Source organism: Lepidochelys olivacea (assembly GCF_965140295.1).
Source record: "Lepidochelys olivacea isolate rLepOli2 genome assembly, chromosome: 1".
NCBI lineage: Eukaryota > Metazoa > Chordata > Testudines > Cheloniidae > Lepidochelys > Lepidochelys olivacea.
The window spans coordinates 344043435-344069857 of record NC_140411.1 but is presented as its reverse complement, the minus strand read 5'-3'; the positions used below and the strand labels follow the sequence as shown (position 1 = coordinate 344069857).

The 26423-nt window shown below is 43.3% G+C and overlaps 1 protein-coding gene across 2 annotated transcripts in view; it reads right to left on the bottom strand.

Annotated features, from left to right (window-relative positions):
- Nucleotides 1–26423, bottom strand: part of PRKCQ (protein kinase C theta) — an 87304-nt gene that overhangs the window by 41142 nt on the left and 19739 nt on the right. The window contains exons 2-12 of one of the 2 annotated variants that reach the window (XM_084617425.1): nucleotides 26165–26326; nucleotides 25922–26073; nucleotides 22511–22636; nucleotides 11681–11880; nucleotides 8961–9021; nucleotides 5289–5451; nucleotides 4232–4263; nucleotides 4053–4138; nucleotides 2858–2987; nucleotides 2223–2332; nucleotides 1606–1729 (exon numbers count right to left, since the gene is read on the bottom strand). In XM_084617425.1, the coding sequence (XP_084473551.1) occupies nucleotides 1606–1729; nucleotides 2223–2332; nucleotides 2858–2987; nucleotides 4053–4138; nucleotides 4232–4263; nucleotides 5289–5451; nucleotides 8961–9021; nucleotides 11681–11880; nucleotides 22511–22628 (1024 nt within the window). In that variant the 5' untranslated portion in view covers nucleotides 22629–22636; nucleotides 25922–26073; nucleotides 26165–26326. The remainder of the gene's footprint in view (nucleotides 1–1605; nucleotides 1730–2222; nucleotides 2333–2857; nucleotides 2988–4052; nucleotides 4139–4231; nucleotides 4264–5288; nucleotides 5452–8960; nucleotides 9022–11680; nucleotides 11881–22510; nucleotides 22637–25921; nucleotides 26074–26164; nucleotides 26327–26423) is intronic. The other variant, XM_084617426.1, reaches the window with a different exon arrangement.

The following is a 26423-nucleotide window of genomic DNA, read 5'->3' as shown; positions in this document are numbered from 1 at the left end:
AGGGATGTTCACAAAGCTAAGTACAAATAAAATTCAAGAGAGGAGAGAAAAGATTAAAGTGAAACAAGCCCTGGAAACACAATTAATTAAGCCAGTTCTTTGAACAAGTACACATGTCAACAGCAGAGTGTAGCTTGCCAACAGCGTGGCAGGGTACACAGGTAAGATAAACACAACACTGGAACACTTGCAGGAGATTAACCTTTCTGTAATCAGCATAATTAGTTAAGACTATAACAACATGCCTGCAATACTAAAACAATAAATAAATAAATAAAAATATAAACTGTTCTGAAGCTGCTCCCTTTAAAGAGCATTACTCTTTCATCAGCGGTAAGCCACAGCACAGAGAAAATAATAAAACCAGGATATGAATTTTCAGTGGTGAGCAGATAGTTCAAACTAAACAGTGGGTGACGTTTCTTCTTGAGGTTCTGATGAATATGGTTGTGGGTGGGGGAAGTGTTGGGCTACCTGACCTAAAGGAGGATTTGGGGAAGAGTTTGTCAGCAGTGTGTGTGGTGCTTTGTGGCTCATGTCACTGGAAGACAGAAATGGATGGGTTAGGGCATGTCTATGGAGAGGTAGAAAGGAATTGCACTGGGACCAGGGGGATTAGTTGCCCCTGTATGGAGTGGTTGAGAATAGTTTGAGGGTAGGTATGACAGAATGTGGATGAGAGGGATACATTTTGGTAGAGGCATGACTCTAGAAGTGACAGATGTTGCTTTGTATTGACTAGTGAACATATCACATGGAGTGAGTTATTTTGTGAAAACTCCACTATTTGGAGCATGCACTGGAATTGTTGCTGACTAGGTCTAAGCCACAAATCATGTCCCTGCTACGATGTCAGAATCATCACATCACGTGAGGCTTGGAAGGAACCTCTTGTGAGTGTAAGCTACACCCACTCGGTGTGACTCTCTGTCTCCTGGTGGCAGCTAGGCCTTAGCTAAGAGAGGTGGGTCTTTCAGCTCAAGTAATAGAGGCTCATTTATGGATTTCCCAGGTTTGATCCCTGCTGTCAACAACCCATCCAGGGACATCAGCATTGCAAGTGATGGTCCAAACATGGAATCTAGCTGGGAAGCCTCTGAGGCTTGGGAAGTGCTTCCTGCTCAGGGGAAGATGAAAACCACCACCAGATGGGGACAGAGCATAGAGTGAGCATGGCTTATATACATAATACAACCGGTGTCTGTTTCCCTGTACTATGAGTGGACTAAGGGCAGGTCTTCACTACCTGCTGGATTGGCGGGTAGTGATTGATCTATGGGGGATCGATTTATCGCGGTTCGTCTAGACACAATAAATCAATCCCTGAACGCACTCCCTGTCGACTCTGGAACTCCAGCTCGCAGCAGGCGGAAGCGGAGTCGACGGGGGAGCAGCAGTGGTCGACTTGCCACTGTCCTCACCGCCAGGTAAGTTGACCTAAGATATGCCAACTTCAGCTACGCTATTCACGTAGCTGAAGTTGCGTAGCTTAGGTCAACCGCCCCCCCACCCCAGTGTAGACCAGGGCTAAGTTAATTATTATCATTGTCTTCGGCTAGCAGTTTAAATAATTGGCACCGTCAACACATGTAATTGGAGAGCTACCTCTTTTCCCAGTTGCAGGTGCTGGCACAGACTGAAGCAGAGTTACTTCTTTCATAGGAACGGGAAGGCCAATTTCAATAGGTCCTTCTCTGAAGATCTGTTCAGTGTCACGCAAACAGCGAGCCTGGGTCACAAGCAAAAAAGGAGCAATGTTTTGGCTGAAAATGCCTTCGAGCACAGGTCTCTTATGATACCTGCTTCATCCGCACAGGCATAATTATAGAAAGACAAGGAGGTGGCTACTAACTAAAGTCATCAATTAAACGCATTAGGAAGGTCATGGTTTTGGAGTCTTTGTTTCTTTAAAGCAACACGCTGTGGAAGAGTTTGAGTCTCTGTGTGGTTCTATATATTACAGTCATGCCTAGAGGCCCCAACCAAGATCTGGGTCCCATTGTGCTGCAGGCTGTACACACATACACACGCCGTCAGAGACAGTCCCTGCCCTGAAGAGTTTACAATCCAAATAGACAAGACAGAGTGGAAGGGGAAACAGAGGGTGAAATGATTTGCTCCAGTTCACACAGCGGGTCAGTAGATACCACCCAGGTCTCTTGAATGCCACACCAGTGCCCTATCCACTAAACCATGCTGTTTTAGGCCACAAGCTGTTGTACCTGTTGGGTGCTCTCTATCATTGCCAGGGCTTCGGCCATTAGTTTCTGGTTAACTCCACAAAGGTTTGCCACTTTCGTCTGGCACTTGTGATGGACGTTCATGCCACATGCTGAAAGGAAGAAGTTTATGAGGTGATCAGAGCCTGGGGAGGATTGCATTATAAACAGCATTTGTCTGACATGAGGCAGAGCACTTCTATTGGCCTGAGCCAACAGGTCAGGGTGAAATTCACCCCTCTGAAGCCCTACGGAGCTCAAGGCCTAGGCACCAGTTAAATCCTATTGGTGCATAGTCACTGTGCTGGCCCAACCTGAATAAGCCACAAGCTGGGGAGATGCATGGGGACATTTTCCTCCCCAAGCCTGTGGAGCAGCTGTGGATCCACTCTTCAGCCCCATGGGCCGTGCATCCTTGTGCAGCCCCCAAAATGATCCTGCTGTGTGTGTGCGTGTGTGTGTGTGTGGGGGCGATCCTCGGGCTCTGCCCTCAGCATGTCCCCATGCCCCCAACGATTAAGGAGCTATTTGCATGCTTAATGTAAACAGGATTTGGCCCTTAGACTGCAGCTCCTCAGGAGAGCAGCCTTGTAAAGGCCCATTCATTCCATCTACATTTGCAGAGCAGCAGGACTCACCATCACACTTTAACCCTTGCCTCGCCAGGCCCCAAAGAAGCGTGCCACAGTGCTCACAGAATGTCGGGCTCTTATAGTTGTAGACCTTAAACCGGTGCGGCATATCTATCTTAAACCTCTCCTTGTGGAACTGCAAGGAAAAAAGTCAGCAGTGCAAACACTATCCACTCTGCATCAGTGCTGAATTAAAAAAAGAAAAGTACTCATCATCCATATTATTCTATCTGTTTTAGGGGGATTATGCTGCTGCCCATCACTGTGGTCTTTGACAGCCTTATTATTAGTTGGCAGGGTTTTTACTATGCCCGGGAAAAAAAAATCCTTGGGAATAAGCAATATATTGTACATAGAAAACAGGGTAGGGAAAAAAGTGACATACATGCCAGTACTGTATCTTTGTTATTGGGATTGACCAAAAAAAGGAAATTGTCTACAGAGTTACAAAGCCAACTAATGGATTTTGCCACAAAGCTCCCATCTTTGTCAATGGGAATTGTGTGGCTAAACCCACTAGTTAGCTTTGAGAATAACAGCCTAAAGTGTTTAAAGGGTGTAAACACCATGGAGGGATCAGAATTGATGAAGGGAAATGCTACATGGGTATAAATAGGAGCTGTGTGATGAAATTAATTAAGAAAATTGTAGTCTTAATATCAATGCGGAAATGGCAGCTTACTCTCATTTCTGCATAGATTAGGGAAATGCTCCCTGGAACAATGATGTGAAAAAGCAAGATAAAGGCATAATAAAGGGGAACTTGTCAATATACAGATCTCCCATTAACAGTCTGCAAAGTTTGGATAATATAATATATACACTCTTGAAATGGTAAATTCCTCAATTTTAAGGCCAGATGGGACCATTATGATCATTGAGGCTGACCTCCTGCATAATAAAGGCCAACAAACTTCATAATATCTCCCTCGTGCCCATAACATCTATCTGCGGTATAGCATTTTTTTTAGGAAGACATCCAGTCTTGATTTAAATATTGCAAAATCAGTTATTAAATTTGAGTGCATCACAAATAAGAGATTGTGTGACCGATCAGGAAGGTGCAAGCAAAGGACACAAATCTGATCCATTACACCCATTCTACACCAGTAACTTCAGTGACTTCACTGGAGTTACTCCTGGCTTACATCAGTATAAGAAAGATCAGAATGAAATCCCTATGCCGAAATGTGACACATACCATTGTTTCTCTGCTATTGATTGCTGATCCTGTGCACTTAGCTATTACTTTATCAATACACTTCTTATGAATGGCAGCATTGCATTCTGAAAGAACAGATAAGTCACAATATTAGGAAAAAATGCCATCTAAAAAAATGACTGAATAAATAATGATAGTAATATAATAAAGCTTCTTACGCCTGCACTGGTAGCCTTGTTTGTTAAGACCCCTGGAATAAACACAAAGCTGGTTAATTTTGAATTTTCAGAGAGCCCCCATAAAGCAGCAGTATTTATGCAATGGAAATTGAAGAAGACCACATTGATTTTTATTAGCTCCTGTAGGGCTTATCTAGCTTAAGTATCTTTATTCACTTCAGCTAGTAGTTAGAATGACTGCTTGCGGCCCTCAGAGCAGGTTTTGTGCACTTTACGACTTTTAATTTTGCATCAGTTAATGGCAACCTGTTTATTAGAAACCTATGTGTATTTTAGTCACTGCAGAAACAGTAAAAGATAGGAGTAAATGTTCATACTGGTACAAATGCAATTAGAATCATGACAACTGGGTGTGTCATATCCCGGGAATGAAACATGTAACCCCTACATGTTAACAGATAAAGGGCCTGATACCGTGACACTTACTCACACGAGGAGTCTTTACTCCTTCAAACAGTTCCAATGCCCAAATCCTGAGGCCTTTTCTCAGTTTCCAGTCCTAACGACCTGATCACACTCCCATTAAAGTCAACGGAAAGATTCTCAGGCCCAGATCTTCAGAGGTATTTAGGCACCTAACTCCCATTGATTTCAAAGGAAGATGAGAGGCTAAATACCTTTGGGGATTTGTGCCTGACTGACTTCAACTGACTTTCTTTGCTGGACTGGGCCCTGCTCAGACAAACGCTCACTGAAAAGGCCCATTGGAGTCAAGTATGTGAGTGAGAGTTGTGGGGTCAGGCCTCTTAATGGTGAGCAATAATAATGTTTCTTCACTGAGGTTTGGAGGAATGGATCCTCCTGAGATGATGATTAATGTCGAGTATATAACAGAAGTGCCCAGGGACATCTGCATACACATGTACATGCTGAATTGCACTGGGTTGTGATCCAGGGAAGACTCGAAAGCACCTCACTTGCACCAACTCTCATTCGTTCGTAGCCACAGAGTGCTTATGGAATGGCAGCTGGTTAACACGGCGGACAATGAGTTTCAGAATGAAAGGTGGAGGAAGCTCTGAATCATTGTACGTACCAGACGAACTCATGGCAGACAGAGCAGAACGTGGGTTGTGGGAAAAAGGTAGCAGTGAACTCGTGACATTTGACGTTGTGAATTTTGGCTTGCTTGATAGCTCCCCGGCGCTGATGCAGGGAGAAAAACCCCTCTGTCTCACAGTCGATCAGCTCTTTAGCATCTGGGAAGAAAGGAGATGTAAGAGTTCATTACGAAATTCAGTTATTGTGTATGTGTGTAGATATATACAGTATAAGTATATACAGTGTAAGTACAGTATAACTACAGTGTGTGTATACACTCACGGTAGTTACTATACTTATCCTCTGTGTTCTGAGCTGTCTTTTACTGGAGAATCTCAGACTGCTTTACAAGCATTAATAAATGAAGCCACACACCGCCCTGGTGAGACAGGTATTACACTCATTTGACGGATGGGGAACTGGGACATAGAGAAGTTAAATGACATGCATAAAGACAGAGGCTGTATAGTTGACAATAGAATCCAGGAGTCCTAAGTCCCAGAACTATGCTCTAGCCTCCCCTCTGTATCTATGCTGATGGAAGCAACTAATGTAGACCAAACTCACCTAACATATATATTTAGTATAAAGCTTATAAGAAATTACACATGACTCCTCTAGTTAGATATGAAGCAGGCAGAGTGCCCTTGTCTGTTTCATGATGGCTTTCATTCTACCACTTTAAAGCAGAAAGGGAAAGTCCTCCAAATAAGCAGTCAATCAGTTTAAATACCAATTTGCTGTTCTGAAACTACTGGTAGAAGATCCGTTCAGCATTTACAACGTGAACGTATGATGGTGGGCATGATCTAGGAGAGGTAAAAGCAGGGGAAACAGCTGGCAAAATTCACAATGATAATCCAAGCTGGGTGGGAAAAGGTCATTCTGTTTCATGGAGGATTTTTATATTTTGTTCCAATTGGGAACGAAACCCCCAAATTTCAAAATTCTCATTGAAAAAGGAAAAGATCCCCAGCTCTGGGGCAGACTGCTGGTGGGCTGTCTGAAAGTTGTGCACTCTGGAAACTCTGGGGTCCCCAGTAGCCCACCAGGTGGACCCTGAATCTCTGGAGTCTCTGACTCTGAAGCAGTCCGCCTAGCGTACTTCCCTGGAGCCATGGACCATGGAAGCCCTGAGGTCCCCAGCAGCCCATCAGACAGGCTGCCAAGGAACCAGGTGGGTGAGCGGGCAGAAAACACTGCCAGGGTTCCATTGGAACTTTGGTGAAATTGAACCATCTCTGTGAAACATTTTATTTTTGATGAATTGGCAAATTCTGACAAAATACTGTTACACGGGAATTTTTCCGACCAACTCTAATGATAAAGTGGATTGAGCTGTTTGCTACAATGACAGTGTAGGTATCCTTCATGTTGTATCCCCAGTGTAACTCAGCCCTGATTAGAATAGCTGGTAGAGTACATCTACAGGCAAGAAAATAGTTCATTTTCCATGTCTGTTCCATCAATGTTCAGTCTTGCTAGCTATTGGTGATAATGAGGTCAATTGTGCTGGTAGAACTGTCCACTAGGAAATTGGCTGAGACCATCCACTTATTTCACCTGGGACCCCTGAATTTCGGTTTCTACTGACTTGAACTAGTGCTGAGCTGATGACTTAAGGGAGAAAATTCTCGATCCTATAGCCAATGCCTTGAGCCCTCCTATCTAACTTTCCTCCCACCTCTACCCATATTTTAAATACAGTGTATTTGTTTTCCATATATGTTTACATTTAAATTCTAGAATCTTGGGTGATGCTATTTATTATTAGAAAAAGTCTATTTAATTCTGTGGCAAGCAACATTAAATGATAATCTCCCCAAAACTACAGCTCCATGCTTCTAAATACGTGTTTCCAAAGGTTGGAATTGGCTTAACATGCTGAATTACAAGACAACAGGAACCAGTGAATTGTTGCTAATGCTAATTCATAATATGCAGAGCATAGGAATTATTTAATGTATTGTTTCCAGCAAATAATTTTCTTTAAAGTAAAAAAAAGGCATTGAACCCTTTCTCTATAACCCACAGAAGCAGAATGTGTTAATACAGACAAGCTCTTGTCGTCTCTTGTTGGCTTTCACAAACGAAGCCGGGCTGGGTCTGGTTAGTATTTGGGTGGGAGATTTCCAAGGAAACCCTAGGTTTTGAAGGAAGTGGTTTGTGTGGTTCACTACGTTGTGCACGTCCCTCTAGTCAGAACTGAACTAATGCCCCATCATGAGGTTACAGCACAGTATGGAAGTGCTGGCATTGGATTAGATGTAAAGGAGAGGATGTGACCGAAAAACAGTCACGAGTATCTCTTTGGGATGTTGTTGACCTCACTGATGGTACCTTGATCTACTAAGTGATGCAAGGTATAAAGGCATAAACAAGAGGAAGTATTTTTGAGGCATGTTTTTTTAAAATCCACCTGGTGCTCTTTCAGATGCAGTTGCTTTACCATTCAAATTACAATCTGTAATTTAGGGCTTGATCCAACTATGGGAGTTAGATCAGGGCCATGGGGTAAATATTCATGAAGCTGTTTTCAAAAATATAGACCTTTCAACTCTTGACATGAGTGCTCAGGTGTAAGATTTTCAATTTACACAGAATTGTGCCCTGAAAAAAGTGGTTAGAATTATATATAGAGATTCTTTTTGCATATTCCTTGTCATTCTACCAGGCCAGTACTGATTTACTATATGCTGTATTCATGAAAATATTCACAATTAGTGTGATTCTGCAAGCTTTGCAGAGGAATAAAACCCAACCCTTGCTAAATAATATAATAATATCCACCAAGTGGATTGTACAACAATTCACCTAAGTATTCTGTAGGAAGTAGCCTGCACTGAAGTATTGATTCTGACATTGCTATGTGCAATACGGAGATGTACTGGACACCTAACTTCCCTAAAGGTTAGCCCCTGTGATGGGTTAAGACTTCTGTTTCAATGCTGACCTGATACAGCTTGGCAGCAGAAGCCTTAGTACTCATCAGAGGTAGGAGTTGATGAGGAAAAGTACCAATGTGCACATGCTTCCTAATGAATTATTTTCATTGTCTTATTGGAAGATCTTTCTAAGTTCAGGTTGTTACCTCCCCATCTAGTCCTCCATCCTGCACTCATCAAAGTCAATGGGAGTTTTGTCAAGGTCAAAAGATGAAAATGTGTTTTACATGGCCATTTATGCACTTTGCCATCCCTTTATGTTGAGATTGTTCCAAACCAATATATTCTTAATGTATAAATTTTTCAGCTAGGAGCTCTATATAGGGCCGGTCCAAACCTTTGAAATCAACGGGAGTCTTTCCACTATCCTGGATGGGAGCTGGATCTGGAATTAGGTCCTTTTTTCTTCTGGGTTGGCTTAAAGGAATGCATGTGTAGGGCTGGCAGTTACGGGAGAATCCACTTTTTTACGGGTAAAGCTAGCAAATTTGAATGCAAATAACTGAGGGACAGCCAACGTGAAACCCCGCAATGCAATATGAAGTGCTCTTCATAGTGAAGCCGCATTCAACCCATTGCAATAATCTCAGTACAAGTCTATAGGTGAATCATCAGTATTGAAGTGAGCATTATTTTAAATGCTAGGTGTTTATCTGAAATTGACTTGTCTGTCTCACATAACCAGAAATCAAATCAATTAATCAATAAATAGTGTCACTTGCCGCTCATTTCCAGGAAGTATCTTGCATTCATTAGCATTCTCCCTTGAGGTTTCAATTCTAGCTGGTTGAGACAAGAAGAAAGAAAAAAAAGTGTAGATGTTAGACAGCAATTCTACTTAACGGCAATCACTTCAGATGCCTGAGCGAACTCAAAGCTAGAGTCTAACAATAATCTCAGCAGGCAAGAAAAAAATTAATTTCCCCACATTCAATAAATGGCAATAACTACTCGGTTTTGGTTCGTTCATTATTAGACACAGTAACCACTGGAGAACAAAGTGTACAGAAGAGCTCTGGGAGAAGCGATGGACAATATGATGGGATGGGATGTTAGATGGGGTGGGATCTGAGTTACTACAGAGAATTCTTTCCTGGGTATCTGGCTGGTGAATCTTGCCCACATGCTCAGGGTTCAGCTGATTGCCATATTTGGGGTCGGGAAGGAATTTTCCTCCAGAGCAGATTGGAAGAGGCCCTGGGGGGTTTTTGCCTTCCTCTGCAGCATGGGGCATGGGTCGCTTGCTGGAGGATTCTCTGCTCCTTGAAGTCTTTAAACCATGATTTGAGGACTTCAAGAGCTCAGACATCGGTGAGAGGTTTATTGCAGGAGTGGGTGGGTGAGATTCGGTGGCCTGCGTTGTGCAGGAGGTAGGACTAGATGATCATAATGGTCCCTTCTGACCTTAGTATCTATGAAATCTATATGGTTATAAGGACTATGTTGTTTCTCACCAGACGCTTGGGAACAGCATGCTAGAACATATATGAAGTATGGATAAAATAATAAATAACGCTCAGATTTTCCAAAGATGCTCGGTATCCACCAGCTTCCATCAGAGAACATATCATTCCCAGTGGCAGCTGCTGAGTGCTAAGCACTTTTGCAAATGTGGCTGTAAGTGCCTAACTCCCATAGGCTTCAATGGGAGTTAGGTGCCTATCGATATTTTTGGTTTGCTGGCTGAATCAAAACATTTTTTAAGAAAAATTGTTTCAGGTTGACCCAAAATGAAATTTTTCAGCAATTAGAAAAAATAAAAAAACCTCAAGGAAAGTTTGATTCCACTCCACATGAAATGTTTCATTTTGTTTTTGAAGGCTTTTTACTTAAAAAAAAAACAACAACCGAGATGGAATTCGAAACGAAAAGTCATTTTGAATAAAAAATTGAAATATTTCAATTAGAAAATGTCCAAACAAAGTGTTTAAATTTGGGGGTGGGGGGATGTTTTGGGTTTTTTTCCAACCCAATTCAACAGAAATTCCCAAAATGTTTTGGTTGACGCAAATCTGCATTTTTCAGCCAAAAAGAGCTTTGGCTGAAAAATTTTGCCCAGCTTCACTTCTTAGGCACTTTTGCAAATCCCACTGGGTGCCTATCTGCATCCTTAGGCCCCTAAATGCCTTTGTATCTGGCCCTATGAAGCCTAATGGGACTTTGGGTATGTCTTCATAGCAACTAGATACCCACAGCTGTCCGTGCCAGCTGACTCAGGCTCGTGGGGCTTGGGTTGTGGGGCTGTTTCATTGCTGTGTAAATGTCTAGGAGCTCAGGCGCTAGCCGGAGCTTGGAAGTCTACACAGCAATGAATCAGCCTCACTGTCTGAACCCCACGAGCCCGAGTTGGCTGCCGTGGGCCAGCTGCAGGGTTTTCTTTGCTGTGCAGACATACTCTTAGGCTCTATGAACCCGTACTTTCTGAAGTACCCAAACTGTTTTTAAAATAGAAATGAGGTGTTTTTGAAAATTTTACCCTATGGGTAAATCTTACAAGTTAGCATAGGCGCTGACTCCGTGGGTGCTCAGCACCCACCGGCGGGTCCCGCCAGTCAGCTTCTCCCCCCTCCCCAGTGCCTCTCACCCACCAATGGGCCTGCCAATCAGCTCCTCCCTCCCCCCCTCCACGCTCCCACCAGCCGAGGATCAGCTGTTCAGCAGCGGGCAGGAGAAGCAGTGGGGGAGGAGAAGGAGTGGGGGGCATGAAAAGGCAGAGTGAGGGCGGGGCGCACTTGGAAGAGGGGACGGAACAAGGCAGGAAGGGACAGGGCAGAGGTAGGGCCTTGGGGGAGGGGTGGAGTGTGGGTGGGGCAGAGCAGGGGTTGAGCACCCTCCCCTGTCCCTATTAAGAGCACAGCGATCACAAAAATACTATTTGCTAAACAGCATTACCTGCAGCCTGCCTGCTGGGATTATCATGCCATGTAATTAATACTTTGAGCTTGTTTCATCACTACCATACTTCAGATTTATACCACTGATATTTAATGGAGTCACAGTGATATAACACTGAAATGATGCAGCAGTGAATCAGTCCACTGATATTAGACAGATTACATTTTAAGAGCATTTCACTCGGGCAGATAAGATAATTCATATGTAGTCACTCATATTACTATCTTCCCCCAAAGGATTATCTAAGCAAAGCTATTATGTCTGCGTGACTCAGAGGAACCAGAATGCTTGCTAATATAAGCTATATGTTTTAATATAGCAGTGACAGTTAATATAAAAGCATTATGTTGCTCTTTTTGATATTCATGGACTGCTTTCCATCAAGCAATGCACGAGATTATGCCACATGTGTTCCTTGGATGGGCAGACAATTTTTGTTGGCATATCAGTTACATTTGCAATCTGGTATGCACATAGCACCTCCCCTTGTTCCATAACAGTTATCTCTAACAAGCCATCAGTGGTGTTAACATCCCAAAGTGCTTACCCATATTTCTGTCTTCCCATTGGTCTTCTTGCACCTGTCGGCCAGTACGTTGAGTTCAACTGTGGTTTCTGAAACCATCTCCGCGCTTTTGTCCTTCACAACAATGTGCATGACCCTACCCTTGTTGATATGGGCGTCGAACGTGCTGTTCCAGGGTGGGTACATGGTGGGCTTCTTTTGGATGTACACTTGGCCATTCTCTGTTAACAGAAAAGATATTTAGACATATCGGGATGTCCGCCTGAGAGGATGCGACACAATGGGCCTGATTCTCATTTATGCCACGGCTACCACGCAGGTGAGAAGGGGCCCTTGAACTAAATTTAAATATAATTTGTGCCCACTTAAAGACCTCTTTATTCTGCCACAGTGATGTAAAGTGACTTAGAGTAAATAAGAATCAAGTACATTAAAAATCAGTGGAGTTACACTGGTGTTAATCTGCAGTAATGCAGTTATGAATCAGGCCCTCATTTTGTCTTGGTCAAAATTATTTTCCCAGCATTCCTGCCTCTAAACTTCGTCTTCCAAGATGAAAGCAAAACAGGTAAAGCAATTCCATGGTTATTCACTCTGAACCCAAACAAAGAAACTGGGGGCTAGATCATTTCTGTAAAGGAAATGAGACCGGAGTCAGAGAACCTAGGCTTCTGTGGGAGGATAATCACTCGTTTCCCTCACAATTACTCCATCAATGCTAGAAACACTGAAGAAAACAGGGGCAGGAAAAGGTGACATAGGAGACACAGATGCTGACTTCTATTTTTCCCGATGGGTGCTCCATCCCCACTCTGCCAACTTTCATGTGCTAAATAAGCACCCCGACTTTCACAATAAGCCAAAAATCAAGCTAATCCCATTTCAAAACAAGGCCACAACAAGCCAATCCCTAAGAACCCCAACACTCTAGGTCACTATATACCCCGGCGTGCAGTCTGGGACTGTGGTGGGCCCGCAGTGCACCCCGACTCTCTCCCGCCCTTGCCCCTGCTTGCCCCCCCTTGCCCCTGCTTGCCGGGAGCTGATCAAAAACAAGAAGCAACAAGCTACAACAAGAACAAGCTACAGGCCAAAAACTAGCCAACAAGCCAAAAACTAGCCAACAAGCAACTCACAAGCCAATTAAGCCACAAAGAAGTGCAATTTCTGACTTTTTTCATGGGTTTGGCATGTCTACTCTGTGCCCTGAGGCCCTGCCCCTACTCCACCCCCCTCCCCAGAGGTCCTGCACTCGCTCCACCTCCTCCTGCCCCCCGCTCCACCCCCTCCCCTGAGGCCCGCCCCGCCTGCCACTCGCTGCCCTCCCCCAAGCGCCTCTCGCCAGCTGCTGAACAGCTGATCAGCAGCCCTGCCAAACAGCTGTGGCTGGTGGGTGCTGAGCTCTCTGTTTTTCTTTCCTTGGGGGCTTGATCCCTGGAGCACCCATGGAGTCAGCGCTTATGATAGGAGACGCAACTTACTTGGATGTGAGGTATCTTTGAAGCCTACAATAAAACTGCCCAGCCAGTCCCAATCATAATTTCCCCCACTCTTTAGTCCAAGTCTCGCCAGACTCTTTGTCCCAATCTGCTCCTTTCCTTAGATCTGGCTTTTGCTCTCCGCATTTGAATCAGACAGTTTCCTCCTCCACACTGCCTGGGTGCCAGCAGAAGGGTGACTGAGAGGACAGGAGAAAGGCTGCCTGTCTTCAGTTCCAGGGCCCAAACGCACACGGACTTGGAGGAGCTGGGAGAAGCCATCACGAGGAAAGCTTTATTCCCATTGTGACCATACAAATGAGAAGAACCTCACCCATCTTTCTTAGTATTATACTGTCAGTTTATACACCACGTCAAGAACTTGGACTCTTTACTCAAGGTGAGCTCTGTTTAACAATAACCATCCTTAACTTTTCCTCTTATAAAATGTTAATTTAATGGAATAAGAAAAGTAAAAATATAAAACATGTTTAAGTGCATTGTGGGATAATAATACCGCCCTTCTGCTGAGCGTTAGCAGACATCAGGACCCTCCAGGTTGGTGTCCCATTGAAGGAAAAATCAATAACACAGAGCGAGGGGGTGTATCCTTACTGTAACTGGTTTATTTACACAATATACACGAATCCATGAACAGAGGTAGTCACAAACGGCATGCAAGAAAAATCCCAGTTTCTGAAATCTCTACCCAAAAACCTGGTTCCCACAAAGCAACTCTGCACCAAGTATTGATTGGAGTTAGAGAAATAAAAGGCAGAGAACAAACTCTCTTGCTGTTTGCAACAGATTCCTTTAAAATAAACTATGTCAAAAAAACTAACAACAATACAGCATTTCTTCAAAGAATACACACTGCTTGCATGCTGAGTGTAATGGTGCCCTCTGGTGACTCCCTCCATAACAATAATACTTTACACTTCCATTGCCTCTTACTTCGGACAATCTACAATTGCTTTATCAATATTCATAAAAATACTTTCACGACTTCTTTATATATCACACAGAAGCAATGGAAACCACAGCACTGGACTGGGATTTAGGAGACCTGGGCTCTATTCCTGGGTTAGCTAGCCACTGATCTGACAGGTGAGCTTGGGTAAGTCACTGCAACGCTCTGTGCCTCAGTTTCCCCAACTGTGAAATGGGGATAATGATACTGACCTCCTTTGTAAAGTGTTTTGAGATCTACTGATGAAAAGCGCTATGTAAGAGCTCGGTATTGTTATTAATTATCATCATCATCTTCATCATTATTTTCACGTCAACTTTAAATACTTGGGTGTGTGCAACCAACTGGAACCAGTTTAACTAAAGGTGGTTTTATAAACCAATTTGGTGCCATTGGTATGAATTTTGGTTTTGAAACTCTTATTTTGGTTTAAAAGTAGTTCATTTTGATTTCTCTTAATCCAGTTTTAAAAAAATGAATTAATTGGCAGTGAACCACTCTTAAATTGAATTAAATGTGTCTTCAAGCAGACTTGCACCAGTTTAACTAAATCAGTTTGCAAACTGATTTAAGGTAAACCACTGCAAGTTCTGCATTCAGACCAGGTCTTGAAGGAGCAGCATTTTAAGGGAGCCCATGCTCCCAGGATAAACAAACCCCCCCACCCCGTCTTTTCTCTAAGGGTGGGTAGAGGGAAAGGAAGGAGACTGCGATCTACTGTTGATTGGGGCTTGGGGGAGAACCAGCCATCTGCCACCTGCTGCTGTTGGAAGGGAGGAGCAAGAACCAGATGGGAGGGAACAGAGTACGGGAAGCACATGGAAAGCTTTTAATCTCCATTCCCTATCCGGCTCACCCAATGACAACAGAAAGCTGCCTTTATTGCTCCTTTTCATCTCCCCCACCTTAGGAGTCCATGCCCTCCCCTCCCTTCCAGCGGCTGGATCACTGGAGAAAAAGGCAGAGAAGAGATGTCTCTTACTGTACCTGGTGCTGCTTCCCAGTGTGACCTCTGCTAGAATGCTGCCTCTCAGCTCCCTGGGTCTGTCCTATTGGCATATCACCATAGCAGTGATCGCCACCCCTACAGTTTTGAAGGGAAGGATCTGGGATCCAGGCCCAGCTCCCTGTATGTGTCGAGGTTTTATATGGTAAGGACCAGATCGTGAACCCTTTACTCACACTGGCTTATTTACACTATACACACCAGTCCTTGAATAGAGATGGTCACAAATGGTATGTTGGCAAACCCTGCTTCTTGAAATCTCAGCCCAAACTCTGATGTGTTGTTCCCTGGAACAATTTTGCACCAAGATGTTAGAGAAATAAAGGCAGAGAACAAACTTCTTACTGCTTGCCACAGCTTCTGCAAAAAGAACCTGTATCACAAAACTAACAAGACAGTGTTTCCTCATCTGAATTTGGACTTCTTATATAAGGGTCTCCCAATATGAGTAGAGGTTGCACCACTCAGTCCAAAGTTTGAATCTGTACATGGACTTTCCCGAAGTTCAATGGAATTTGGATATAGATCAGGCCCATCTTTGCAATTAAGGACCATCACATATTTAGTAAGTGTGTGGTTGGGCACATTTTACACACTTGAACACTGTATGTGTCATAAATATAAAGGGAAGGTAAACACCTTTAAAATCCCTCCTGGACAGAGGAAAAACCCTTTCACCTGTAAAGGGTTAAGAAGCTAGGATAACCTAGCTGGCACCTGATCACAATGACCAGTGAGGAGACAAGATACTTTCAAAGCTGGGGGGGGGGGGAGAAACAAAGGGTCTGGGTCTGTCTGTGTGATGCTTTTGCTGGGGACAGAACAGGAATGGAGTCTTAGAACTTAGTAAGTAATCTAACTAGATATGCGTTAGATTCTGTTTGTTTAAATGGCTGAGAAAATAAGCTGTGCTGAATGGAATGGATATTCCTGTTTTTTGTGTCTTTTTGTAACTTAAGGTTTTGCCTAGAGGGATTCTCTATGTTTTGAATCTAATTACCCTGTATGGTATTTACCATCCTGATTTTACAGAGGTGATTCTTTTTTACTTTTTCTTCTATTAAAATTCTTCTTTTAAGAAACTGAATGCTTTTTTCATTGTTCTCAAGATCCAAGGGTTTGGGTCTGTGGTCACCTATGCAAATTGGTGAGGATTTTTATCAAACCTTCCCCAGAAAAAAAGGGGGCAAGATTTGGGAGGATTCTGGGGGGAAAGACGTTTCCAAATGAACTCTTTCCTAATAATAATAATACCAGTGTTAGACGTTTGGTGGTGGCAGCGAAAGTCCAAGGGCAAAGGGTAAAATAGTTTGTACCTTGGGGAAGTTTTAACCTAAGCTGGTAAAAGTAAGCTCAGGAAGTTTTCATGCAGGTCCCCACATCTGTACCCTAGCGTTCAGAGTGGGGAAGGAACCTTGACAGTATGTATGTAGATTTTTGCAATTAATATACTTAGATAATTGTCTGTGGGCCTAATTCATCCCCGGTGTAATTCCTGGCTTTGATGGAGTTTCGCCAGTGATGATTATGGCTCTCTATGTCAAATAACAGAGGCTTGCTTCAAGGCACAAGCTCATAAATATGCATTCAGTATCTTTTGATAAAAAGTTGCACAAAAAGAAAAGCAGCTGAGTGCAACATAAACTTCCAGATGTCACTGAGAACAAAAATATTAACAGGAAGAGCCATGACTTCCTCACTGCATCAGCTACACAGCCACCAGACATAGAGAAATCAATTTATCCAAGAGACACAATCATTTGCAACATAAATATCTGTTTTCAGTGCCCTGGAAAATATATGGCTAAAATAAACAAACACTGGGATGGTAATGAATTGGCCAATGCATAAGAGCAAAATTCTCTCTGATGTAACTCCACTGAAGTGAATAGAGTTATATCAGGGACTCATTTACCTCCATGCTCCTGGAAGATGAAACAGCATCTGTCTTTCCTGTAGTGCAAGGCTTTCTCTTTGGCGGACAGTGTCTCTTGATCAGTGGGACTGCATATAAAGTTCAAACACAGTGCAGAATCTCTCATGAGACAAATGGCATCAAGACAGGTGTTAAAAGGGCATGGATCCAGGTGGCCCATTAAATCCAGAGCAGCTTTGTAATGACAGATTTTTTTATGCCTCAAAGGCTCCTATGATATCTGGAAAGGTTTCTCTTCTGTAGTGAGCTGCAGCAGCACTTCCAACCACTTTTATGTTTAAGAATGGCAATGACCTTTGGTTAAATACTGCGATTCCTTGGTTTAAAACAAACAACCCAAAAACCTTCCCTAAAATTACAAAGTGCAGAAAAAACAGCATTCAACAGGCACAGCAGTGAAAGATGACACCAATGCACGTTGCAAAGTACTGAAGCAGAATCTCCTACCAAAATGGCTCCAGCATAGAGGACCTGATCTAAAATCTAAGGCTCTGTGACATACCAGGGTGGAATCCAGACCAGTGGGGAGCTGAGTCACCCCTGCCCTATAACTTTGGGTGCCTTGCAATGCCTTGCTGCTGTAGCCTCCAACCTGGACTGCTCACAAACAGCGCCAACACGCAGGTCACTCCCAGATGTGTTTGTGTAATTTCACATCACCAGCATCGGTTATACTGCAGGGTGACCTCAACACACTCCCAGTCCCGGATTTTCCCCCTGAAGTGTATGTCTTGTACTGCCCAGCCCTCTCCTGGACAGTCCAAAAATAAGAAGTCTGTTATTCCTTTAAGAGAATAATACACAACAGCTTATTACCTGAAACAGAGTTACCCAGACACTTTAACTTAACTATGCTGGATTAGATAAAACAAGTTTATTAACTACGAAGAGATAGATTTTAAGTGAGTACAAGCCATGAGGCATAAGAGTCAGAAATGGTTACAAGAAGAACAAAGATAACATGCTTTTTAGTGCCTAACTTAACAAACTAGATAAGATTCAAGCAAAATTTTTCACCACATGCTTCCAGCAAGGTTAAAACTCTTCAGGTCAGGATCCCTCCCACCAAAGCCCAATGGCTGTTTTCCTTTGTCTTCTTAGGTGTGATGCCAGGGAGAGACAGGGATGTCTTGGGGTGTTTGCCCCACCTTTTTATAGTTTTTTAGCACCTCTTTGAAAAGCATTTCCAGCTGAGAACCAGGAGACAGGCAGTCTGCTGGAGGAAGGCCACTCCATGCTGTTTTTTCTCTGAGATGCAGATCTCTTTGTCCCTGTCCCCTTTCTTGCCAAAGAATGGTCACTTGTTGACACCTGGCTGGGGCATCAGCTTGCTCTTTGTCTTTGGGAAACTGGTTTAATCACTCTCTAGACTTATCTGGGAAACCTATTTCAGTCATTATTTCAGCTTATATTCATAACTTTATATATAATGTGGCTATATGCACTTTACCATGCTATTACTGATCAGCAAGTGATGAGTTTTCAAATTATACCTCACAAGGCATACCTTGTACAAAGACTATTACAATAGCGTGTAGGGTGTGAACACAGGGGTGTATTCCATCACAGGCTCATTCCATCCTGATATATCATTGGACCCAACTAACAAAAACAAATACATTTAAATAATTTAAGTTTATAAAAGAAACCAACAATAGCCAAAAGTTCATTGAGCATTCCCTGTCCTGTAGTGGCAATTTAGCATCTTTTCCCCATAAAAGCCTTGGAGGTAGTGTAATGCGGACAGACCCCAGGGATCTCTGGAGCTTAAGGCATGAGCCTCTACCGCATGAGCTAAAAACCAGCTGGCTGTTAGCTAAGTCTGTAGAGCAGACTCATTAATCTCTCTCTCTCTCAGTGGTCTCGGTGCCACTAGATGGGAAGAACACCACACCCTAGGAGGTGTGTGGGTTATATAAGCATGGTCAGAGCATAAGGCTAGGAGCCAGGATTAATAGAGTCTATCACCAACTTTGCAACTGATGAACTGAATCTCCTTGAGCATTTCACTGAGCCCAATATTTTCATGCTTGGGTGTCACATTTGGGCACCTTAATAAAAACAACCTGATCTTCACAGGTACTGAGCAGCAACAGCAGCAGCTTCATGAAACTTTGAGGAGGGATTTGAATCTAAACTGCATCAGAAGATATCCAGGGCTCAGACATCTACCAGGTCAAAGGAAATGGGAATCTAAGAGGTTTTTTGTTTTCCATTCCAACATGTATATGCTTCAAGGGCCTGCACAACTTTACTCCTTCCTACATCTCAGATCTTGCCTCTTATCATGTCTTCTCTTGCTTCCTTTGCTCTGCCAGTGATGCTGTCTATCCTCAATGCCCCTTTATTTCCTTCTCCCACTCCTGGCTTCATTCCTTCTTCCATGCTGCCAGGTCACAGGGCATCAGATCCCCACCGTCTTCTCCTTCTTCATCTCTCTCCTAAAAACCCATATCTTCAGCAAGGATCTGAGACACTAGCCAACTAACAGATGCCCTACCATTTTGGAAGACAGGTTGCATAGGAAATGTACAAACTGAGATTTTCAAAGGGACCTAAGGGAGTAATGTGCCCAAATCCCACTGAAATTCAATGGGAATTGAAGCCCAGCTCCTCAAAGATATTTAGGAACCTAACTCCCATTGAAATCAGTGGAAGTTAGTTGCTTAAATACCTTTAGGGATCTGGGCCTGAGTGCTTAACTGCATTAAATAAACACCTTCCATCAAGTGCATTTTGCCTTATCTGTGCCTACTTTTAGATTGCAAGCTCTTCTGGGCAGGGTCTGTGTGACATTTCCCCGGGTACCCAGGGCTGTGAGGCACCTGCTTGTGCCTGCTCTTAGTCTGAGGAAGTCTTGTCTGTGCCTGTCCCCAGCCCCAGCAGCCACGGGCAACACAAGTGCTCCCTTCTAGGCCTACACAGGCCCTGTTGGCACTCTGCAGCCTAGCGAAAGGTACACTGTGGTCCTGGAGCCCTCCGAGCATCCTCCTGTTCCATTGGACACTCGCAGGGTTCTCAGATCCGCTGCATCCAAAGGAACAATTCGCCTCAGTTTACCAGTTCCACCTCAGATTACTGCTCCGCTTAACACACAGCACTTAGATACGTTTGCAGTGAAATTAAGTGTAAGTTTACGTAACAAAGCAGAGAGAGTCAAGTAACAGCAGTATTGGAAACAAATGGTGACAGAAAAGTAAAACCGTAGGACGCATTTTAGAACCTAGACTTTGTTGACTAGATACGTGCCTGCCTTGTAGAGCAATGCTCACCCCAAGTCCTTTCAGCATTTGCCAGCCACTGTGACCCCACTTTCCTACAACAAACATGGTGTCAGCTTGCCTCCTCCGTGAACAATCCTGTGTGCTTCCTTGTATCCCTAGCAGCCCTTTGTCTTTAGTCAGAATCAGGACACACCCTGCTGTTGTTTTGTTCCCTGTACGTTTTCTTTCTTGTAGGTTTCACAATTTTCCCACGGATATCTGGGTTGTGTGAAAATAGGCAACTGTTGTAAGACATACAATATAAATATGGCCAGACACAGAGATGAGAGTCTGTTACTGCCTGCCTGAAAGGAACATGTCCAAGGTTTGTCATCTCCTGGTGTCCTACCTTAACTCCCAGATCTTCAGAACATAATTTCCAGTATGGATATATATCTTTGTCAATATTATCTGTGTATACATTTTGCAATGATTATGCCGACCAGTGGACTACTGGCTCTCAGTCGAGACTTCACATGCCACTCTTTGGTGAACAATAATGCACATATTTGACCCAGGAAATCCCTGGAAAGCCCTGGGCACCCCTCTGCCGGTTGGCATCAAGGGATCCCTCAATCACAGTCTGTCACTATTTGTGTCCGGCACAGAGCTGAGAACATTGTTGGGACTTAATGAACAATAATCTGTTAAGGAAGGGACATAACTTCAGAGTCTTCTCTAATGGAATAAACCAAGATTCCCCCAATTAATTTTATTCCCTTCTGAACTAACAGAGGCTTCAGTCTGAGTTGTGGCTCCTTTAAAGGATTCACTGAAGAAGAAGACACCCTGGCTACGAATAAAGCTGAACTAGAAAGTATTGCTTTCAATCGAGGCTGTGAGTTTTAAGATCCTAAGGATCTGGTGGCATCCATTGTTTTCCACCTAAATGGATTGATATCCCTACATTTTCCAACATCATTTAAAATATATTATGAAAGGGTCAATTTTAACACTGTATAAACAAACATAGTCCACATTTTCTTTAAAAAAAAACAACAAACCACAGTGAACTGTCGAATTAATTGTTTTAGAAGTATAAAAATCTGCTTTTACTAACTGTGTAACACCCTGCAGAGCTTGTGATAAAAGAGACTCCTCAGGTAGGTTGATTTCTAAGACAGTCACCTGAATTATTATTATTTATTATTGTAGCATCTCACAGCCCATGTCATGGACCAGGATCCCATTGTGCTAGGTGCTGTACAAACAGAACACAAAAAGATTCCCTACCTCCAAAAGCTTGCAATTAAGTATAAGGCAAGTGACAACAGATGGCTACAGGTGGATGGGGGAATATAAGGAAATAATGAGACAATGGTCAGCGTGGTAGGTAGTGGCCAGCAATTAGTCTAATGATTAAAATAAATAATGGTCAAACGCAACAGTAAATACAAGAAATTCTTGAACAATAATTATGACCTGATTTTGCAAATACTTATGGATGCGAGTAACTTTACACATGTGTGTAATCTCATTGGGACTGTTCTCATGCTTGAAGACATGTGTGAAAATGGTTTCAGGACTATGGCCTATATAAGTCATTCCACTTTCAAAACTGTAACAATGCGTGCATTTGGAGCTGGAAAACCGGCTATTCCAGTGTTTTCTCTCCACACCTAAGTGTAAACCCCCCTCAAAAATATATCTTACACCAGAGCAGTGATTACGGTAAACAGTTCATTCAGTTTTGAACAATTCTGCCTGTTTGAGAGAGATTTCCCAGGTTTCTTCAAACAGAGAAACAGCTGCGCCTGGCTGTATCTCTAAAAATGTAATGAACGTTTTAAGTCTTTAACGTTTAACGTTTAAGATACTGCTGTATCTCAGAGACACCGAGGCAATTTGCACCTAATTTGAATAAAAATGAAACAACGTGACTTGGCTCAGCTAATTCTGGAGCAATACATGCTGGGATCTATAGCCTCAGCACCCAGGAGCCCACAGTAAAGATGAGGGCTTTTCTAGGCTACCCTTTAAACACTTCATGGTCTTGAAGGCCCCAGCGAGCCCAGCCAAGCTGTGCATGATAGAGGAATTATTCTACGGAATACAATCGTTTTTAAAATTTGTTATTAAAAGATGCTACGAATGCTTATAAGGATCTCAGCCCACGTTTTACGCACAAGTAGCAATGCAGAAAGGCACACATCTATAACAGCCACGAAACATGTATATCTTAGCATGTATATGCTTACCTGATTCCTCTGCTTCTTTGACCATCACCGCACAATAAGGATTAATCACCTCCCCTTGCGATGGCAGGTAGGGGCCGCTGTCATAGTTTGATAAGCCAATCCGAAGAAAGGGTGACATGACAGATCCTGTGTCGAGGAACAGAGAAATGATAATTGGGGGAGTTGAAAAATTCCCTTTGTTTTAACTAGTGTTTGATCACTGGTAGCCGGCAAACTCGCAGCTACTCATCCATCCGAACCGGGCCTCTATGATTTCCTCTTAGAATCATAGACTATTAGGGTTGGAAGAGACCTCGGAAGGTCATCTAGACCAATCCCCTGCTCTAGTCCAATCTTCTGCCTGGCAAGATACTGGACTAGCACAAAACTGCCATGAGGCTACACATGAGTGAGGTAATGTAATCTGATGTGTTGATTTCAAGGCGTGACTTAACGGGTCCCAAGGCATTTGCTGGAAATGCATTCAGCTGGCTTCAGAGTACCACTGATCCAACACCAGCTCCCATATAACTACACATTGGAAGTACAGCAGTAGTGAAACCAAGGCATATTGATGGGATAACCTCTCCTGTAGTTTATGTGCAGTCACACGCTCACAAAACGGAGCGTTTTGTGGGGAAACACTGAGCTTTGGGAACACCAGTCTATTGGAAACCTGCAAGTGAAACATGACGCTGTGAAAAATTGAAGCGCTATTTATGTGCAATGTAGAAGTGATGCCAGGCATCCACATCACTGAGTATCTGACACTTATTTATTGGCCAACCTTTGAAGCAAAAATTCTGCTCATTGGATCCAGATCTTTCAAGGAGGAGAACACTTATGGAATCATAGATTCACAGAAATGTAGGGCTGGAAGGAACCTCGAGAGGTCGTCGAATCCACCCCCTGCACAGAGGCAGGACCAAGCAGACCTAGACCTGACATATGTTTGTCTAACTTGTTCTTAAAAATCCTCCAACGATGGGGATTTCACAACCTCCCTTGGAAACCTATTCCAATGCTTAATTATCCATATAGTTAGAAAGATTTTCCTAATATCTAACCTCAATCTCCTTTGCTGCACATCAAGTCATTGCTTCTTTTTCTACTTTCAGTGGACATGGAGAACAATTGATCACCGACCTCTTTGTAACAGCCCCTTCCATATTCAAAGACTGGTATCGAGTCCCCCCTTGGTCTTCTTTTCTCAAGATTAAACATGCCCAGTTTTTTTTAACCTTTCCTTATAGGTCAGGTTTTCTAAATCTTTTATCATTTTTGTTGCTCTCCTCTGGATTCTCTCCAATTTGTCCAGATCTTTCATAACGTGTGGTGCCCAGAATTGGACACAATACTACAGCTGTGGCCTCACCAGTGCCAAGTAGAACAGGACAATTACCTCCTATGTCTTACCTATAACGCTCCGGTTAATACATCTGAGAATGATATTAGCCTTTTTTGGAACTGCATTATACTGCTGACTCAGACTGAATCTGTGATCCACTATAAGTCCCCAGATCCTTTTCAGTAGTACTAACCAGTTATTCCCCATTTCGTAGTGTGCATTTGATTTTGATCCTTAAATGTAGTACTTTACACTTGTCTTTACTGAATTTAGTTTTGTTGATTTCAGAACAATTCTCCAATTTGTCAAGGTCTTTTTGAATTTCAATCCTATCCTTCAAAGTGCTAGCAACCCCTCTCAGCTTGATGCCATCTACACATTTTATAAGCACACTCTCCACTCAGTTATCCAGAGTAATTAATAAAAACATCAATTATTTCCAGATCCAGGACAGACCCCTGCAGATCCCCACTAGATATGGCCTCTCAGTTTGACAGCAAGCTTTGGATAACTATTCTTTGAATATGGTCTTCCAGAACAAGCTACATCCCTCTATACCAATATTCCAGTCATGAGATTTATTCCACCAAGTCTTTGAGATGCCAATTAAGTCAGAGTTTAGCTTAAGTACAATACTTCCAGTTCTTCCTGTTTATTCCCCATGCTCCTTGCATTTATGTTTAGACATCTAAAGCCTGGTCTACATTACAGAGTTAGACCGATGCAAGGCAGCTTACTCCAACCTAACTATGTAAGTGTCGACATTTAAATTTCGCCCCCGCTGATGTAACTGCCCCACTATGCCAACGTAATAACTCCACCTCCACAGCGACGCAGAGTCAAGGTTGATGTAGGTGGGTCGACGCAATGTCAGTATAGACACTGCATTGCTTATGTCAACTGTTACTGGCTTTCAGGAGCCATCCCACAGTGCCCCACACTGACAGTACAATCGGTACCAGTGCTCCTGGGGAGGATGCGCACTGACACAAGGAGCCAAGTGTAGACACGCACAAGCAATGTGATTACGGAGGCAGCTGTGTGCTGATTTAAGTTAGGTTGTGTAGATGTGACCTAAGACACATTAAGCCACTGTGACATACCGTACAGCTGAAGAGCAACTTATTTGTTCTCCTATTATAGCTCTTCTACAGCTTGCAGTGAAAAGATATAGCAAAGTGATAATCATGTCAACAGAATAACTCTTTATTTACAGATTATTGGGTTCCCATCATAGTAATATCTAGGTCCCATACAAAGAGTAAAAGCTCATAACTCTGGTTGGCCCCTCCAATATCTCCCAGTCCACTTCAGCTGCCAGTTTAAGACCTTACATCTAGTTGTCAGAGCCTTTATTGGCTCAGGTCCTACCGACATAAGACAGTGAATTTCCATCTATGAACTGCCTAAAACAGTGTGATTCTCTGGGATAATGAAGGTCACAATGCCCAGTAATAAGCGTGTCAGAGCTGGAGGCAAAGCATTCCCAGTTAAGGGCATCTGAACTTCTACAAGAGATTAGCTGAATCCACAGTCTGACCAATTTTAGAAAACACTGAAAAATCTTTTTCATGTGATAAAAGTTTTCCCACCCTAACCAGAACAACATTCACAAGAACCAGCACCACCTCTCACTTATACACACAAACACCCTCTCCCGAGCAGAGCATCTGATAAGCTGAAACATAAGAAGTGCCAGAGACTGTATGAAATTCACTAGGGACTTTGGTGTTGCTAATCTATTTTTGCACAGAAAGTGCTCAGATATGGTCATGGGCAGCAGTACAAAAGCCTAAAATAAACAGAATTGGCACATGCGCACGGTCCACAAATGGCAAACCTGGCCTGTAACCTCCTGCTGCCTTTTGAACTGCTTAGTTGCAGCATCAATCAACAGGTTGCCCTGTGCTCTCAAGGCGAAACCTGGCCTTTCATGGACTATGAGTGGAAATAAATCTCACAGTCCAGAACTGACAGCTGAGTTCAGCCAACCACCAGTGCTCCCATAGACTGACAGCAAAAACAACCCTACTGACCTCAAAGGTCATGAAGGAGGATAGGGTAAATAAAGACATTTTTCTTACCTGTAAATGGAATTTTACTGATAGACAAGGTCAGTCTCTAACTCGATGGGTTTTCCTTTTCATCACATCTGCAGAAAACATGGAGCACTGTCACGGCTGTCTCTCATTGTCAGTGCTCCTGAGGCAGGGCTGCCTTTAAAACTCGGGGCTCTCTGTTTAAGGAGATGGGAGAAAGGAGAATGAATTGGGGGAGCTGGAGCAAAACCATGTCACAGCCACTTGCCAGAATGGCGACCGTCTTACCAGGCAATTTGGAGAGGCGAGATTCCATCCCCCCACGCTGTGCAGAAGTAGTGGGTGACTGCAACAGTCAGAAGGAGTCTCTGTAAGTGCATGACTGTGCCTCACAACCCTAGCCTCTGGCAGATCCTCTTGCCATCTCAATATGGTAAGACCCTCTTCTTCCTGGTTTGGAACATGAAGACAAACATCTAAAATTAGGACTGGGTTTGAAACAAGATTTGGGGCAAATGCTCCGGGCCTGATTTTTCAAAGGCACGTA